Raw genomic sequence first — 20,580 nt, forward strand, 5'->3', positions numbered from 1 at the left:
CCACAAGGTTTCAAAATTAAGTACGTCTGTAAACACTCATATAATAAATTATGTTGTGTACGTTGAAAATACACGGAAAGTCCATCAGCGGACGCAACTTGTGTAGTGTAAGATTAGTCTGACTAACAGTCTCAGTGTAGCGTGAACACGAAATATCATACTCTATGTGATCGAATATAATAGTAGAGTCAGTTTAAATTTTGTTTTTTTTGTGTTTGTTGTTTCGAAAAACACAAAAGATAAAAGAAATTTCTTGAACATTTATGGAGTTTTATTTCAAATAGGAACAAATTTACAACATATTTGTGAAAATCAATATGAACAAACTAATACTGATAACCTTTCCCACATCCATGGCACTTGGAATAGACCTTGTCTCACACTTAGTAGTAATATGGGTAACATAGTTTTAAAGTAATTTCAGACAATAATTTAAATCACGTTATTCTTTGCTGACCCAATATGGGTTACCAGTAAGAATAATATACTGTATACTAGCTGTCATATTCGTTCAACACACAAGGAAGACATAGGGGACTAACAGGGATGACATAGAGAGTCAGATCCAAACACTAACCCCTTCATGATGACGAGGAACCCACTTGAAGTAAACACACACACACACATATATATATGTGTGTGTATATAGTAGAGACGGCTGATATGGGTAGTATAGAAACTTCTATCTGAAAAGCACAAAACAAATAACAACGTTTTGACCTCCTTAGGTCATCATCAGGTTAGGAATGAGACTTGAAAAAGTGGCCGTTATTGATCACGTGTCGTGGAGAAGACAGCAATGATAGAGGTTGTATTATAGGGGACGTTGTAAATATTTTACCTATTATATGGTAGTTAAACAACATTCCAGTAAACACTAAATTCATTCAAAAACCAGGTACAAAATTAAAATCTATACTATGTAAAAACTACTCTGACAATCATAATACCAACGTCATATACAAAATACAATGCAAAAACTGTCGTGATTTCTATACAGGAGAAACAAGCCGAAAAATGGAAACCAGATTAAATGAACACAAAAAATCACCTTTCCATGTTTTGAACATTGTATCTCAAATAACCACAGTATAACTATAAAAAACACTAACATATTAAGTAAAGAAATCAAACGAAAAATTATAGAAGCTTTTCTAATACAAGAACTTAAACCAGCACCAAGGAACAGTTTTATATCTGTACTAATTATTCTTTAATGATAACTACCATATAATAGGTAAAATATTTACAACACCTCCTATAATCTTACACCTATCATTGCTGTCGTGTCAAATCTCATTCTCAACCTGATGATGACCTAAGGAGGTCAAAATGTTCATATTTGTTTGTGCTTTTCAAATAAAAGTTTTCTAGACCCGTTTCGGCCGTCTCTACTACATATTTACTAACCCCTTAAGGCACTATCGGAGTCGTAACGATACATGCTGGCTTGATGATAATCGATTCAGTTGTTCGCTAGTAATAAGCTAACAAAACACACTGGAAGATATAGGGGTCCCCAGTAATTATATATGGGATCTATTCCACGCATCGACCCCTCCCTATGTTACTCCTCCGTAGGAACCTAAGAGTATACTTGCCAGAATTGATAACAGTCGGTCTAGCGGCTCGCCAGTTATAATAGAACACACCAACTTTTGTTAAACAGTGGATTAGATTAATAGCTTTACCTGTATATTTCGTGCTGATAAAGCATTTGTTCAATACCATGATATCATTATGTCAACAGAGTTATAGCAAACAAAGTCTTAGGTGAAAACTATTCATAGCACTTGCTTAAGAGGAAACAATTAAAAATACTTCGAACACGACAATTACTGCGAAAAAAATGTTTGCTTTAGCAGTTGGTCTAACTTTCAACAAGTTAAAACGACACTGGCAGTATTTATCTTAGAATTTCAGTTAAGGGCTTTGTACCAAATGTACAAATTTTAATAATGATATTGGAAATAGAATAAGAATATCCTTCATGGACAAGTGTCATCATAGGAGGCGCAGTCATGCTTCTTGGCTAGTATTTCACCTGTCTTCTTTCTTACCCATAATGTGATATTTATTGAATGAAAACGTCGTATATTATTTAATTTCTGTAGTGTATATTGGTGTATATAAGACATATTAATACTAGAAATAAACGACCTTATAACAATAAAATGTTGTTTTTATTTAATTAGAAACTCAATGTTTCGCTTTACAGCTTTTTCGCTAAAACACAAACCGAAACTGACAGTACAAAGCTTCAAATGACTTAAATAATACATTATTATTTAAACCATTTAAATCTTCGTATGTTATTTCATTTATAGTTATTGTAGAATACCAAAATACATTACATTTCTTTGCAACTTTTGTGTCCATTCACAATGTGTATTGAAAGAAAGAAAGGATAGATTAATTACGTTTACATTGCTTTTCCTTGTCGTTATATATATATATACACTAACTGAAGATACCCACTAAAGAAGCCAAAACTATATAAAGAACAATGTTAGATAATGTCCCTCTTCCTCCTCCCTTTATTACTTAATGAACTCATTAAACGCTAATTGCATACCTTTCTTTGTGGAAGATAATAATAATAATTGACTCACTTCACTTATTAACTACTTGTTTCTTTAAATTCAAAACCAAGAGTGTATAAGAAAAGTGGAAATGTATATTTCAGGGTGTTTATTTTATCTTCCTTCTCGGAAAAGATACTTAAAACAAAGTAAACTATGCACATCGTTGAACATTTTAGAGCTACCAAACCAAAAAACTTATCAGGTGGTTAGGGCGCTAGACTCGCAATCTGAGGGTCGCGGATTCGAATCTCTGTTCCACCAAACATGCTTGCCTTTCAGCCGTGGGGGCGTTATAAGGTTACAGTCAATCCCACTATTCGTCGGTAAAAAGTAGCCCAAGAGTTGGCAGTGGGTGGAAATGACTAACTGCCTTCCCTCTAGTCTTCACTGCTAAATTAGGGACGGCTAGCGCAGATAGCCCTCGTGTAGCTTTGCACGAAATAAAAAAAATAACAAGAAAACAGACCAAAAACTTTGATAATTGAGTCAGCCAACTCTGGGTAATGGGTGCTAACATATACACACGCATAACGGATCATCGTATTAGTAATATATATATATATATATATATAGATAGATATATAACACTAGAATATCAGACTATTCTATTTCTTCCTGTCCTATGTTAACTTCTTCAACCTGTTTCGTGTATCCAAGTGTTGAATATGACTATGGACTTATAGCTGTGGAAATGTTTCTAGAAAGATACAAAGAACTGATTCATCTCAGATTTAATAAAGGTTTTATCTTAAATGGTTTACATAAAGTCTTACAATTTTCTATTTTTTTTTACTTATGAGGAACAAATCCTTCATAAAACTTATGGAAAAGCAATGGGCCCAAATGCTGTTCCAATTTATGCTAACATCACTATGGGATTTTTCGATTTACAGTTATTTAGTATACTACCTAATTATCCTGAAGAAACATTTTCAGTTCACGTACAAACGTTTTGAATAAAGATTTTGAGACACTTGTTTTATAATATGGAAAGATACTCAAAATACTAAAAAGTTTGTTGGGATTTTATATTCAATAAACATAGAAATTAAGCCTAACTTTGAAATAAAATAATAAAGCCCTGTTCTTTTTACATGTGTTGGTAAATGTTTCACCAGAAAAGGAAATTGTAACTAACATTTTTTTATAAACCAACAAACTCACATCAATATGTAAATATTTTTAGTACTCAAACCAACATATGAAATTAAATATTCCTGTAAATTTTGCCAATAGATTATATCGTTTCATTTCCAATGAAGAAACAAGAGTTAACAAATTACTAAAACTAAAAAAAAAAAAACACTCCGGAAAAATTGTATTAAGAGGGTTTGAAATTGCTAATAATAACTTTTTTAAGAGATTAGTAAGCTTAAAGAGAATATTATACTTTTTGTAGGGATTCATTTTCCAAATATACATATTGATATTTCTTTTGTTAATGCACAATTAAAAGAAATAGTAAATAAAAACTGAAAGATCTATTCAAAGATAATATAATTATTTTATTAAGATGACAACCTAAAAATTTGTGTAGATTATTGAATAAACCTAAAGAAAGAGATTTTTCTAAAGAAGGTATCTTCAGTTGGGACAGAAAGAACTGTGCTTTCTGTAATTTAGGTTATATTAAACCTACTAAAACAATAAATAACAAATACATTTTTTTATTAATAAATCATTTAATTGCAAGAACGTAATATATCTTTTAGAACGTGTAAATTGTGGTGAAACAGATAATTTAAGCTTAAGGATAAATTTACATAAATTTCATGTCAGATGTTCCGACAAAAACCCACTATATACCAGTAAACATTTGAATTAATGTATTTTGAAAAAAATAAAATTCACTATATGGATCATATTTTCATGCTTTACCTTTTAGGGCATATAATGCAAAACATAACATATTTTCTAAATGTTTTCGGCGACACTTTAAATAAATAGAATTAAGAGGTCAGAAGTAATTGGTTGTGTAAAGTCAGTGCAAATTGTGAAATCAAGAAGACTGTTACTAAGACTTACAGAAAAGACAATAAAGCATGAAATTATTAAATAAATAAATTGTATTTCTGTGATAACAAGAAGAATTATAATTAGAATAAAATTTGGCATGGTCAGGTGGTTAGGGCGCTCGACTCACAATCCGCGGGTTCGAATCCCCGTCATACCAAACATGCTCGCCCTTTCAGCCATGGGGGCGTTATAATATGACGGTCAATCCCTCTATTCGTTGGTAAAAGAGTAGCCCAAAAGTTGGCGGTGGATGGTGATGACTAGCTGCCTTCCCTCTAGTCTTACACTGCTAAATTAGGGACGGCTAGCACAGATAGCCCTGGTGTAGCTTTGCGCAAAAACCAACAAGCAGATTGGATAAATTGTATTTATTTTTGAGAATTTTTAAAAATAATTAATTCATATATGGAGTGTATTATATGTCTGTACATTTGGAGAATATATCTTTTAATTTAGATTATTTATGTTTATTTATAAAAAGGTATTTGAATATTTTTATTGTAGATTCTCGATAAAATTATATCATTTGAAGTAATTAAACCTGTTGGAGAAATTAATTAAGGAAATATAAACAAAATAGTATAATATTCCAGTGTTTTGTTATTCGTATCCACAAGTGAATTTTATTGGTGTTTTGGTTATATATATATATATACTTGCATATAGATAGACAGACCGATAGATAGATAAACATGATTTTGCTGATATTATCCTACAGTATGCTTTGTTACTTTTAAGTTAAAATCACTTTCAGAGTCGTTATAGTTTCATTAACGTATTCTCAGTTCGTGATAAATGAATGAATTAGTGGTTGAAATCGTGACAGTAAAATTTATTAAAAAGTAGGATTATGAAATATTTTACAAGAGTTTTCCTATAACTACTTTTCTTTTGCCTTTTAACGAGAGGAAATATTACATATATCTGTGTGAAAAATGATAAAACTCAATAATTCTGTTTAATTACAGATGGGAAACTTTAAGCTGCCTAACTTCTGAAATCGTAAACTTTAAGCTGCCTAACTTCTGAAATCGTAAACTTTAAGCTGCCTAACTTCTGAAATCGTAAACTTTAAGCTGCCTAACTTCCGAAATCGTAAACTTCAAGCTGCCTAACTTCTGAAATTGCAAAATTTTATTTGCCCAATTTCGTACTTTTGAAATTAAGTTTAACAAAATTAACAACACATATGGTTTGTTTTATATTTCAAGTTATTCACCCCTTCATTAATAACACTTGAAACACGTGTTTAACTTTTATACCCAGCTAGAAAAGCTGAATCATCAACTGATGCCACATAATACAAAATAAATAACTCACCTTCACTCAAAGTCTTGTATCTCTATTTTAATTGGATATAGAGAATTGAGCTATTACATGATAACAAAAGAAGGATTGAAGACAGAAAAAGTGGCGTTGATTACTACTACAGAACTACAATACATTCAGTTCGTGGCCAAATAAGGTAGAAATTGTTAAAAGAATAATTGTTTCAATTTACAAGGAAGCGTCAAGTATCACAGATCAAACTTGATAAATATGTCTCACCTTCATTATTGGAGACTATCCAGTACTCCTATATTTATATGATTGTACAGTTTCAAAGTACTGGAATAACTGGTAAGAGATACTTAACTTAGGCCAGTGTTTCATTGCATTCATAATAGTAGAACAAGAAAATAAAAATAAGCAATTAATTGCAATTTTGGTAAGAATGACGTATTGTTACCTAATTTTAAGATTTAATTCGAAACATATATATATAGCAGATACAAAAATATAACTTCATGAAGTCATGACATTTTGAAAAGTTCGGCTTATTGTAAGATCAGGCGTGGCCAAGAAATTAGCATGACCAAACTGTGAATCCGAGGGTTCATGGCTCGCTTTCCGTAGCTTCAAAAAACATTCTGTACGTTGGGACGTAGGGTGCGTTATAGAAATGACAATCAGATCCAATTATTCAACCAGACAAGAGTTGCAAAAGAGTTGATGATTGGTGTTGTTTACTAGGTACCTTTCCTTTAACCCTTCAGTTCGTAATTAGAAATAACTGTGAGAAGATGGCCCTTGCGTAGATTAAAAAGCAACAAAAACATACAGCCAATCAGTTTGCTCTATAAATGTTAAAATATTGCTATATAAACATCTCTCACTCTCAAATAAGTCACAAGTTATCATTAGGTGTTTTTCATACTCAAAGGAGGCATCAGTTATCACTAGACGTCATTCAGGATCAAAGGCATCAGTCGACGTTAGATAATCTTTACTGTCATAAAGACATCAGTTATCTTTAAATGTCCTCAAAACTCAAAACAATCATTAGTTATCATGCGATTCCCTCAACATTCAAAGAAGGCACCAGTTATTGTTAGATATCCTTTATATTCAATAAAAGCTCAAGTTATCATTAGACGTTATCCATATTCAATGAAGGCACCAGTTGTTGTTAGACGTCCACACTTAAAGAAGTCACCAGTTATCAAAGAAGTCACCTGCTATCATTATACGTTTTCAACACTCAAAAATAGCAACAATCATTGTTATACATCCAGTTATTACTCCATTTTATATTAGTTGTCTTTATAAAGGGTAATGCAAATATGAGTCTAACATCTTTTCAAAATTATAAATAAATAGCTATTTGAGTAAGGATCGAAAAACATAGAGTTGGAATTATACTCTTCCATGAGATATCTCTGAAATACGTACAAACTGGAATAGATTACTGGACTAGTAGTTCGGAAAATTTATTATTATATATAAAGATCCTCTATTTCACTTATACAAACGCCCCCCAGTGGCACAGCGGCATGTCTGCGGACTTACAACGCTAGAATCCGGGTTTCGATACCCGTGGTGGGCGGAGCACAGATAGCCCATTGTGTAGCTTTTTGCTTAATTACAAAACAAACAAACTTATACATGTTAAATTAAAATAGTCGTGTTGAAAACATTAAATGAATTCCTAATGTATTTTCTTCTAAAATTATATCCAAGTTTATTGTAAATTTAAGTCACGTGGATAATTTATTCAAAGTTTAAAATAACTTCCAGTATACACAAGAATAATATGTTAAAATTTTCAGATCAACCTTTTGTATTAACAAGACGATAATATTGGAAATCTAAAATCAACTCCAAATATTTGCAGGAATAATACATTGAAGTGTTGAAAAACTCTTTGCGTATTGATAGGAAGAATAGACTGAAATTTCCAAATAAACTTCCAATATCCACAAGAAGAATATAAAAACTTTTTCAGACCATTCCTCAGTGTTCACAAGAAATATAGACCGTAGTTTCTAAATCAGCTTCAAGTATTCAGAGGAAGAACAAACTACAATATGGGAGGGAGGGCTAGGCCCATAACATGTATTTTGAGAACCGGTACAACAACGGAAGGCTAAGCTAATAACACAGCAGTTTGAAACGGGAATGTTAACCAAACAATATTTTTTCGAAAACAATAGAAAAAACAACAAATCATCTGGTGCTAGGAAATGAGTTGCCATAGTTTCAGTACTCAGTGTAGAGGCTTGACTGCTAGATTTTGGACAGGAAAAGAGAATTTTTAGTTAGTTAGTTTGTTTTCAGAATTTTCACATAAAGTTACACAAGGGCTATTTGCGCATGACTGTCGCTAATTTTGTAGTGACAGATTATAGGGGAGATAAGTAGTCAACAGTGCCTTTCTACAACTCTTCGGATACGCTTATCTGACCAACTAGTGATGTTCGGTCATCATCTTTTAGTACAACCAATGACTTCAAATTGAAGCACAAGCTTCTAGGTCAAAACGCGAATTTAAAGGGTATTCAAATCGCGTCATGTTTATCCTCCAGTTTGCATTGCTCCAGTTTGAACACCCTCATTCACCAGTAAAATTTCTGCCACACCAGGTATTTCGTGAGACATGTTTAAAGGTAAGACCAAATTAAATATAATGTGAGAAATACCTTATTAACACTGCTGAACTAATTTAAAAATGGAAGTTAATAATTGAAGCCCACTACGTGATTAGTAATTGAAATTAGTAATTAGTAATTAGTTTTGCAATTCCATATTCATATGTTGCCCTTTGTGACTCAACTGTAAGCATGAGGGCTCAAAATGGCAAAATTCAGAGTTCGATCTTTGCACTTATCATAACATTGGTAGCCCATTGTGCAGGTTTGTCCTTAACAAAACATTCATGTATCCTGTATTTCGAGTAGGTTGATGCCAGGTCAGCCAAAGTAAATGAAATAACTGAGGCCGGATGATAATAATATATGAGGTTGATCTGAATAACAAGAAAAGTGAAAAAAAAATATACTTAGTATCATAAAAAAATATAAGTTATTTTCCTAATACATCTATAAGTATCTTTAATATAAAACGAATGCCATATTGAAAACAAGTGAGCATTCTTTTCAATGTGAAAATGAAATTTATACTGATGATGATTGAAAATAAACTGAATATCTGGACATAACAAACAAACTTATGAACACATCGGTTCTTAGTTGTCATATTTTTAAATTCAGATTTAATTACAGCGGGAACGAACAGAATAAGAAACTGGAAATGAAAGAAGATTCATGTACCTGCAAGTTAACAGCTTATTCATATATTTGAAAAACAAGAATAGGAAATAACAAAGGAATTCTTTGTCGCATCAATTTATGGATATGTCCTTATTTGAATATAAATGGAAGTCGATATTTACGGACTGACAGGTTACAAATAAAATGATATTGATGAAGATGGAAAGTAGAGAACGATTAATACAGGTGAATTACATGAATGTTTTGTGGTTTTATTATGTAATGCAAAATATTTTACGATTATATTGACTGGAATGGCCGATCGGAAATGCAACTTAATTATCTTTTACTGTTTTTATATTCAAATTATCCACCAATGTCAATCTACCACTATAACTTCCATTCAAGTTAAGTTCCTCTTTTTTTTTAGTCTATTATTCATTCCAATATTACTACACTTTCGTTCAACGTTAGAGTTATTCGAGCATTTTAAACAGGCCAATTCGTATTGAAATTCAATTTACATAAATCTCTTACTCCACTCATATCATGAAATTAGGTTTTTCATAAGTCGATGACACTAATTTTTCTTTAATAAGTCTCCCTATTATAGCCCTTCTGACCAACCAGTTCGCTTGTTATTTCCATGTTGTACGAATAACATAGTTTCCTCAACGTCTTGGATCTCGGTTTCTAATTAGGTTTCTTTAATCTTGACCTGTTTCTATTGCACCTACCTACTTCTTAGTTACGACCAATTCCCAGCCGGTCTGGCATGGCCAGGCTATTAGGGCATTTGAATTGCAATCTGAGGGTCGCGGGTTCGAATCCCCGTCCCACCAAACATGCTCGCCTTTTCAGCCGTGGGGATGTTTTAAGGTGACTGTAAATCCCACTATTCGTTGTTAAAAGAGTAGCCCAAGATTTGGCGGTGGGTGATGATGACTAGCTGCCTTCCCTCTAGTCTTTCACTGTTAAATGAGGGACGGCTAACGCAGATAGCCCTCGTGTAGCGTTACGCGAAATTCAAAACAAACCAAACCAAATTACCATCCAATCGTAAAGGGCATCTTGCACCATTTTCACTGTCTTATTAACAATATTCACTTCTAGATCTTTTTAATTAAATGTTCTTCTAGGTCTTATTAATTACATTCTTTCTTAGAACGTATTAATAACATTCTCTCCTAAGCTTTTTTAGTAACATTCTTTCTTTGGTCTGAATAATGCCAGTCTTTCTTAGGTATTATTAAGAACATTATATTCTAGGCTTTATTATTGAAATTCTTTCCTAAGCCTTATTAGTGACATTCTTTCATAGATTTTATTAGTGACAATCTTTCCTAGGTCTAATTCTAGATATTTATTGTATGACTCAGATCTTCATTTTATTGCTTATTTATTATCTTGTATTTTCAAGAACATTAGTTTTTGGCTGTATAATTGGAAATGTCCTGCTACTTGATTCCACAGCTAAAAAGCAACACGGGTTGTAGTCGTTCATCTCAGATGTCAGGCTCCATTAAGGTTACACTCTTGGAGTCGTTAAATGAGTTTTTGCTGACATTTCTAGTGAAGACTGTGACGGATTTACTATCTTATATTTATTCTGTATTGCGAAATTCCCCCTAATCACTAAAATTGTAGACATTTCTCGAGTGTAAGAATCAACAATATATATGTGTACGTAAACACTAGTGTATCATTTATATTGTTAGGTAAGCTGAAATATCGAGAAACTCTCCTCATGCCTAAAAATATAACCAACGCGACGAGCCAAAAGACAGAAGATATTATTGATTTGCTATAGTTGGTGTGCTATAAACCTCGGAAGCTATAACTGTGATTAGTATAACGCTTATTAATCGGGAAACTTAAGATATTTGACCAGGAACGTTTATACATTTCGAACATTACAAACCATTTAACATCAGCAGATTCACATCGAACATTAGTACTTTTACGAAAACATTATATAACTTGAGCGGTGTATAACTTATTGTGTGGCCGGCGAAAAACGAAGAAAACAGAGCTAGCTAGCTCCCTGTTAAGTAAATTGTTTCTCAATCTACTCAAAATTAATTCGCTCATTGTGAACCTTCGATAAGATATCAAGGAAGTTCTAGACCAGATAGAGGATTAAATATTGTTTGTAAGTTTGTAAAACTTTTGTACATAGATCATTATTTGTAATAACCGTTATTGTAAATTGTGTTATTGTTTGTATATTTGTATTACAAAAACTGTGCTTATCAATCTTGTTCGCAAGTATCATAAATTATAATTTCCAAATAAACAATTTTAAACTAAATTATATTTTAACTCAGTTTCAGTCTATTTGAAATTATAATACGTTACGTACTAAATTGGAGACTCCTCCGGAATAAATTGTAATACGTAACAAGATTGTGAAAAGTTTAGTTTATAAACGTTCGCACTAATTTCACGTTGTTCAACAAACATTGAATCTACAACAGTGCTTTGTGTGTGTTTTGTAAATAAGGTATGCTATTTTATTTCGTTGATGTTGATTCCAAAAATGGTTTTCGTTAAAAGGTTTAAAGTATCTACGTTTATTGTTTTTAATTTTCTTCCTATTTGTTTGTAATTAAGCACAAAGCTACAAAATGGGCTATCTGTGCTCTGCCCACCACGGGTATCGAAACCGGATTCTAGCATTGTAAGTCCGAAGACATGCCGCTGTGCCACTGAGAGGCTTTTCTTATTTTCCTTTTATTTTATCATTTTGTACTGTTAGCTTAGTATTTGAATTACAGATTTTAGAGCTAACCGTAATCTCCCAAGGAGACGGAAAATATCGTTAACGGCGAGAATACCCAACTCATAGAACAATGCATTATAACCCATGTAAGAATGTAATAAAAGTATATCTAATTAGCTATTCTCTTTACCAGATTGACTTATAGTTTCGCTCCATGTAAGTAGGTTGCTCTGATTAGAAGTTAATATCAATTACCAATTTAAAGAAAAAAATACTCGAAACTCTAGCGCTTTCGAATAGTTGACTATTCAAAAATGCTCGAGATTTGGGTCTCTTGAATTTCATTGCGCCTTTTGTGTGTGGTCCTGTGTGCTAACTCTTATCAGAATCATCTACTAATGATATTCCTTCCTACTTCTTATTAATGAGATTCTGTCCTAGACCATATTAATGACACACTTTTCTAAGTCTTATTAATGACATTCTTTCCAAGATGTTATTCCTGGCAGCCCTTCAGATCACTGGCCCTTTTAACTCTCTCTCCTCTCTCAAGGCATTTTAGGTAGTTTATTAATAACTGAAGTTCATGCTAAGCATCATATAGGTTAAAAAAATCTCTTCACTTCACGAATATGAAACTATGTTAAACTTAAAAATGCATCTTTGAGTTAAAACATGTTTAAAATTAAACACACTGTAAAGAAATTTGTGTAATCAGTTTTAAATGGATGTAACAAAATATTCTTGAAATAAAACATGATACCAACTTTTTCTGTATTCTGAACAGTCATGAACTTGAACATAGACTGAACAGGTTTGTGTAGTTAGAAGGGACGTCGCCCAGTGCAAAATCTCAACATCGCAGCATTCTGTATCAACTTCAAACAGTGTTGTTCCTTGTTTATATCCTATTCTTATGATATGTTCTGTGAATATGATATGCAAAACTCTGAAGAAGACTAGAATAGAAATTATTCACAATAACTAACAGTAAACAAACAAATGCTCCTTTTAGGACTAACGTGGTTGTTTGCTTAATGTTGTATATATATGTACTTATATATTATAAAGGAATAACGATATATTTGAGTCAAACATACTTTACAAATCAAATCTTTCTGAAATATGAAATAGTTAGTTGTCTATATAAAGATATAAACTACAAATTACAACTGCAGTATGCCACGCCTACATTTACATGAAACATGTTATTTATTCTAAATAAAGATATGAATACGTTGATGCCATGGAACCGAACTGGTGTGTTGGAGACAAAATTGACTCGTGGGGTCGAATGTCAAAGCTCCTAGAATGTGGGGTAAGTTGGTATGGCTTTTTGAATATTTTATATTTAAATTATGCTTTATTTTTACCAAATGACTCTATGGAAAACATCATGACATCTAGCTAACTTAACAGAACATAGATTACTCTCTGTTACTCCTTTAACGAGAAAATACACGTTTATAATGCAATGGGTGATTAATTCACTTTGAATCAACTAAAACTGTTTTTCATAACTAATCTGCTTAAGTTATTTACTTTCAAAGTGAATGATTTGATGTGCGATTGCGTTTTAAGTAATTCTTCAAAGGGGAATGCTGATGTCCCTTTGAACTAACTTTCTTTTAACTTCTAACTGTATAAGATACTAATGATGTTATTGATCCAAGAGATGTTATAAATAATATTTGGTAGATGATACTCTAAAAAAATATAACTTATGTAAAAGTCAAAATCCAGAAAGAAAGTAGCTTCTTGATAAGATTTCAAATAGTTTTTTCATCCAATATATTCAATAAAAAAATCACACGCCTTCCTTAAAAGTTACGCAGATTTTGAGGACATTTGTCTGATTTGTTCCCTCTCTTCCTTGTTGCTATTATATAAAATTTATTCAAAACTAAAATTCTAAATTAATGTTTTTGCAAAGATTTGGATTCAGCTAAGATATCTTTAGGTTTAGAATAATAGTAAGAATGCCAACGATTTAATTAAAACTTAAACAATTATTTAAATAAAAAAAAGCTAGAGGAAAATAAGCTAAAACCACAAATTCTGATACAGAAACGAACAAAATGTCAATTCTTTCAAAGTAAATTTGCCGAATATCCTAAATAAAGTAAAAAATAATGCTGTTATTTAACTCTGAGATAACTGGTCCCCATTTGATCACCGGTAAATCTGCAGGCTTACGACACTAAAAATCAGGTTTCGATACCCGTGGTGTGCAAAACACATCTAATTCCTTATATAGATTTGTGATTATCTATAAACAAACAAACCGAGATAACTGATATTTGTGTTCAGGGTTTTAAAATTAACAAGCTAAGATTCACAACAACATGTTAACTCCATATATTACTGTATTCCATAACCTATTAAATATGTTATTGTAATTCATTTAAGCTCGAATAGTGTTAACATGAAAATAAGACCAAGTTACAAACAGTGACAATACTATTCTATAAAAAAGTTATATTCATTTATCAATACTTGATTGTGATGGTTGAATATTATGAAAATTGATAAGTACGTGAAGGCAGAATAAACTGCTATGTTCCTAGTTTTGTGTTTTCTTTATGTGTATGATTATGCAAAGATGACATCAAGGCAACGTTTAAATAGCTTTCGTAAATGTCGTAAGTGTCAAAGTTGCTGCGCAATGTAATTAATTTATTACAAATCATTCTGTTAAATTTTAAGTTTAAAAGATCAATTTGTTTCGCTTAATTCATATTAAGGAACATATTACTTTCGTTTCTAACATCTTCTGAATGTCCTCGTGTTTATATGAAAAATAATTTAAAATGTTAAATTGAACTTAAGATTAGGATTAAACTACTGATATAAAATAACCACAATAATGTACTATGGGACGTTTAATTATGTACGTGTATAGGGAACACCATTTAAGAACTGATGCGTTAAAATGGACAACTCATATTACATAGTCCTTGTGGTATGAACGAATCATTCAAGTGCATTCACAGCCAGTATAAGTAAGAAAGTTATAACATTCTTTACTATTCTTGTTGTATTAAACTTTGATAAACCACTTAATAAAAACGGATTATCATATAAACTTTGATAAACCACTTAATAAAAACGGATTATCATATAAACTTTGATAAACCACTTAGTAATAACGGATTATCATATAGACTTTGATAACCCACTTAATATTAACGGATTATCATATAGACTTTGATCAACCACTTCATAGTAACGGATTATCATAGAAACTTTGATAAACCACTTAATAACAACGGATTATCATATGAACTTTGATAAACCACGTCTTAGTAACGGATTATCATATAAACTTTGATAAACCACTTAATATTAACGGATTATCATATAGACTTTGATAAACCACTTCATAGTAACGGATTATCATATACACTTTGATAAACTACTCCATAGTAACGGATTAACATATAAACTTTGATAAACTACTTCATAGTAACGGATTATCATATAACTTATAGGAAACAGACATTGCTTTTGGACCATTTTCTTCGAGACAAGCAAAAGGTTATAAGGTTAACTTTACGGAATTTTTATACGTTGATGATACATCAATTTTGTTTGGAAACACTCGTGTTATACGGCAGAAGCTGAGGTTCTTGGACATCTTCAACTGGGAGGTAAGATTAAAAGAAGATTGAAATGAAGGATTACATTGAAACATTAAAATAAGTGAAAATCGGTGATGAAAATAAAGTTTATTTGCCTTAGTTATTAAAGTGTGATGAATTAACATACTATTAGGTTATAAAGAAAATCTCCAGAGCTTTACTATTACTGAAAAACGTTTGAAAAGTATTGTATTTATAACCTAGATAAACATATATAGTTAACCCTAAATATGATAAAACCTTATGATTAATTATAATTTAGTTAAAAGAAGCAAACAAGGCATTTAACATAATCTGATTAAACAGAAGAAAGCTTATTGCCTCGTTTAGTTGAAAAATTCCATACAACCTTATGATGCCCTTTGGATAAAAAATCGCACAAAAGCTTACTACAACCTTCTGTTGAAAAATCGCACAAAAGCTTACTACACTCTTCTGTTGAAAAATCGCATAAAAGCTTATGAAATCCTTTAGTTGAAAAACTACACAAAAGCTTATGACATCCTTTAGTTGAAAAACAGCACAAAAACTTATGACGCCTTTTAGTTGACAAAATGCACAAAAGCTTGTGACATCCTTTAGTTGACAAAATGCACAAAACCTTAGGACGCTTTTTAGTTGACAAAATGCACAAAAGCTTGTGACACCCTTTAGTTGACAAAATGCACAAAACCTTAGGACGCTTTTTAGTTGAAAACTAAATTGTTAAAAAATAAATGTGTTTAAATGTTTATGCATATATAAAGCCAAAATCAATTTTATTAGATCATAACATTCTAAACAAACCACATCAAAACTGTATTTTCTCCCTATTCTAATCTAGGTATGGTTAAGTCTTTTACTGTCAATGCTTCTGATTGCTGTCGTCTCCTCGGTCATTACTAAAGTCCTTCAACAGCAAAAGAGAATAACTGACAGCAAATTTCTATTTCTAGAAAACCTTTGGCATGTTTCAGTAACCTTCTTGAATCAAGGTAAGAACTTTGTAAACATCCGTTAACAGTATAGTTACATTTGAATTTCACTTCAAGGACATGCATTAATTGTTGTTTTCGTCGTGCAAAGCTCCACAATGGACTAACTACATCATGTCCTCTGCGGGGAATCGAAACACGAATTTTAGCATTGTAAGCCCGTAAACTTACCGCTGACACACTAGGGGGACACATGCATCAAGGATAAAATTTCAAGCTTATTTTTATTGCATGTGTTTGTTTTTAATTATGCACAAAGCTACACAATGGCTATCTGTGCTCTGCCCACCACGAGTATCGATACCCGGTTTCTAGCGTTGTAAGTCCGCAGACATACCACTGTGCCACGTGGGGGGGGGGGGATTCGGGATTAGTAACCTATAAACTAAAATGTCACAATATTCCCTTGTCATTTGTGGATCAATTTCCTTGAACATTCAATTTTAAACGAATATGTAACCAGTGTGTGTGTGTGTGTGTGTGTGTGTGTGTGGTAAACGTGTACAGGCTAAGTCAAGCTTAGTTTTTAATATATTTACTCCGCAGTAAAGGAATTGTCTAATTTATCATTTTCTGCTGCTAACGAGAGTAGTAATTTCATGCTTCTACTAAGTGAACTCGTTATGGTGTAAAGTTGTAAAAACCTTCAATTCAAGCTCTGAAACTGTTATAAAGTGTAAAACGAAATAACTCCTTTTTCTACTCCCTGTTGTTTAATCTCACTGTATTGAACTACAGCACTTGTACGATATCAAGGACTGATATAGTGTAAAATAACGACAAATAGATGTGTTTTTTTATATAATGTATTGTGTTTATCAATCAACATGTGTCAGTTAATCCGTGGGTTAGTTCAAAAAATGTCGTTGAGCCAGCTTTAGTATTTAAGGACTATATCATACATTGAAAGCTAATTAAGAATAATCATTTTAAGTAGTGAAAATAATCAATTTAACGAATACCAGATCGATAGATTTTATGTTTATACATATAAAATATTGCGACCACCTAGTAACGAGTGTACCACAACTACAGACACTGCATTCTAACATGTCATATAAACAAACCTCTTTATATTTCAAAATAGATTAATAGGAGAGAAAAAAAATAGTTTGTTAATTTGTGAACATCGTAACCGAGTGTCCAATCCTAAAACTGACTTTCCTTTTGCGCACTGGAACATGTTTATAACAACATTTAAACAGCATGTATGATTGTTTGTTTGAATTCACGCAAAGTTACCCAAGATCTGACCTCTAATCGGAGTTCCTAATTTTGAAATGATACTCTATAGGGACAGCAGATAGTCAAAAACATCTACCACTACCAAACACTGGGCTTCTCTTGTCTGACCAAATAGCGGGGTTTGACAATAAATTTTATAGCGCGTCCGCGACGCCAGATTTCGGATTGCGTTTTTACGGCGAGGTTTGCGAATCATGAACCCTCGGATTCAAAATCTAGGTATGCTAACGTATTTATAAAAGAAAGATTTTGCTGATCTGGCTTGGTTATTGCACCACATAATGTCTCTTGTTTTGAAAGTCAGTGTTCATTTTTAGTAAAAAGACTGATTTTTTAGCGAATAAAGGCTATACCTACGTGTGGTTTTGCTCATACGTGTATAATTATACCATGATAACGTAACAGATATATGGAATTTAGCATCTAAAAAAAAGGGAGTACAGTATAATAGTATCTTCACATGTTTCAAAAGCTTAAAACCAGAATAAATTAAAAGTTAGGCTAATGTTTGTTGCAAAAAAAGAAACTAGATGTTTGCCCTTCTCAAACTATCATAAATGCTTTTATTTTTTACCCTATTATTTGATTGAAATTAAATGAAATTAATAAGGAAACTAGTTGAAGTTTAGCAAGGTGGATTAATATAGCTTCTTATGAGTAGCATTTTATTTATAAAAGGATTAGTTTCATTTTATGATGAATATGCTATACATTTTCATCACTTATTTTATATACTTTACGAAAATATTTGTTTCTAAAGTAAATGTAATTTTTTATGTTATCAACATTAATAATAAAAACCGTTCTTAAGCCTGTTCTACTAATGTTTACTCACTTATTAGAGAAAAAAAATGTTTATTTTGTGTGTATGTTTGTATACCTTTGTTTTTCTGATTATATTCAATATTCTCTATTTTCAGGTTCCACCTTTTGGTATCTAGCAATAGTTGTTTTGTTGTCCAGCATCAGTGGTACCGTGATCCTTTCAGTTCTCGGAGAAGATAAAGAAATAGACCTGGAACTGCTTTTGGATCAACCTGAGATTCAGTTAACTGTGCCTGAAAACTCAACTGTCATGTGGAATTTTAAGGTCTGTTTTAACGAGAACCCAGAACGGAATGTGTCTCATTTTTATTCAACTACTCTAAAAATGCTTTAGGTATTCCCCCTATCATATTTATATTTTGTAGGGCTCATTAATCCCAGGATTACCGACGGGGTCTATGGACTGCATCGATCTTTTTTACACTTTTTAAAATTATTTATGCACCAAACTACTCGTGAGTTTATGAACTTTGTTAGTTACACATGTTTTGATAAACACAAATCACACAAAAGATTTAAAGGAACATATCATCGTTAGTTCAATTAATCCCACTAATTGCTGCTAGTTTTACGTATGTATTATACATGGAAAGTGAGTTATCCACTCCGAATTTACTCAGTATACTTCATTCCACTGTTGCAACAGTCCAAAACATAACATTACTCAATAGACTGCAATGACAAATATATATATATAAACAAGTCATTAATACGAGAACGATAATCTGTTTGCTTGACTTATCACTAAGTGACAAATTATATCAGTTAATCTTGTAAATATACCAGATAAATATATGACACATTTCTTCAGAACAAGCTAATTCTGGTTTAAAGGCAAACGAAGTGATCTGTTTAAGGTTGTAGCAAGAGAACTCAAGTCAATCGTTTCGTAGAAATACATGACGTAATTCAAGTATAATTCATCCATAAGGGCTGTTCCATTCACTAACATTCGAATATTTACATTTATATTATATATAAAGCTATAATTACGATAATCGTTGTAACCAAGTGTAGTAAAATTACATGCGTTGCTCGGGAACATGGCTCTAATTACAACGTGATATTAAAGGCATATCGGCTATTGTAGAGCAAACTAGGTATATTTCAGTTTTTCCTGGATCTTTATATGAATTACTTGGGTAAAATAATTTGATCCTTAAACTCTATCAAAATTCATATGTTTCTTTTATGCCTTTTATGAATTATAATATAATTATGTTACAATACTTAGGCGAATAAAACTGTAAAATCTTTCGCCCCCTAGTAGCACAGCGGTATGTCTGTGGACTTACAACGCTAGAAACCGGGCTTCGATACCTGTAGCGGACAGAGAACAGATAGCCCATTGTGTAGCTTTGGGCTTAACTTCAAACAACAACTTACCTTTGTCTTTCAATCATGTTTTTCAGCTCGTTTCTGATAAAAAACTGTTAATTAGTACAAAAGCTAGAAACTAAATTAACCTCTTTGTTTTGAAATACGCCTAATTTTTTGGTGGCAAATTTGATTTAATACATCTGGGTGATCACATCTGTGCATTTCAATGTAACATCATTTATGTTTTCCTTTCTACTTTTTAAAATGTCGCTGAGGCTTTGGTACTAATAATTTACAGTGCAATTTTGCAATAAGTGTTATTACAAAACACGTTTTGTTTCTTCTACTTCGGTGTTTGTAATATGTGTCTAGATGTCGTCGTTAAGTAAAGTTGTCTAAAGCTTGACACGAATGGTATACGTGTTATGCTAATGTTAACCTGTATTTCTTTAATGTAAGTGACGAAGAAGCTAGTTTTTTGCCTGTTATAATTTTCCGAAAATCCAATTTAAAATGTGAGCGTTTAGATATATATATTCATATCCTTCCATCCAGTTTAGTAACTTATGATAACAGATAGCATTCAAAAATGTCTTTTCGATTTCATAATTTTTTCCTCTGTATTTATATTTATTTATAAAGAAATGGTATACATCGGATTTAAACTGAATACGTGATATTCTTACAGTGTCTAAATTAAACTTTTAAATAATTAAATAAGTA

At 31.8% G+C, this 20,580-nt stretch overlaps 1 protein-coding gene across 1 annotated transcript in view; it reads left to right on the forward strand.

The window, feature by feature from the left end:
* Positions 1 to 17,906: 17,906 nt before the first annotated feature.
* Positions 17,907 to 20,580, forward strand: part of LOC111086659 — a gene marked incomplete at its 3' end in the record, with an annotated part of 5,145 nt that continues 2,471 nt past the window's right edge. The window contains exons 1-2 of the mRNA XM_022390416.1: positions 17,907 to 17,931; positions 18,633 to 18,802. Of these exons, the coding sequence (XP_022246124.1) occupies positions 17,907 to 17,931; positions 18,633 to 18,802 (195 nt within the window). The remainder of the gene's footprint in view (positions 17,932 to 18,632; positions 18,803 to 20,580) is intronic.

Source organism: Limulus polyphemus, unplaced genomic scaffold (genome assembly GCF_000517525.1).
Source record: "Limulus polyphemus unplaced genomic scaffold, Limulus_polyphemus-2.1.2 Scaffold1302, whole genome shotgun sequence".
Taxonomy (NCBI): Eukaryota; Metazoa; Arthropoda; class Merostomata; order Xiphosura; family Limulidae; genus Limulus; species Limulus polyphemus.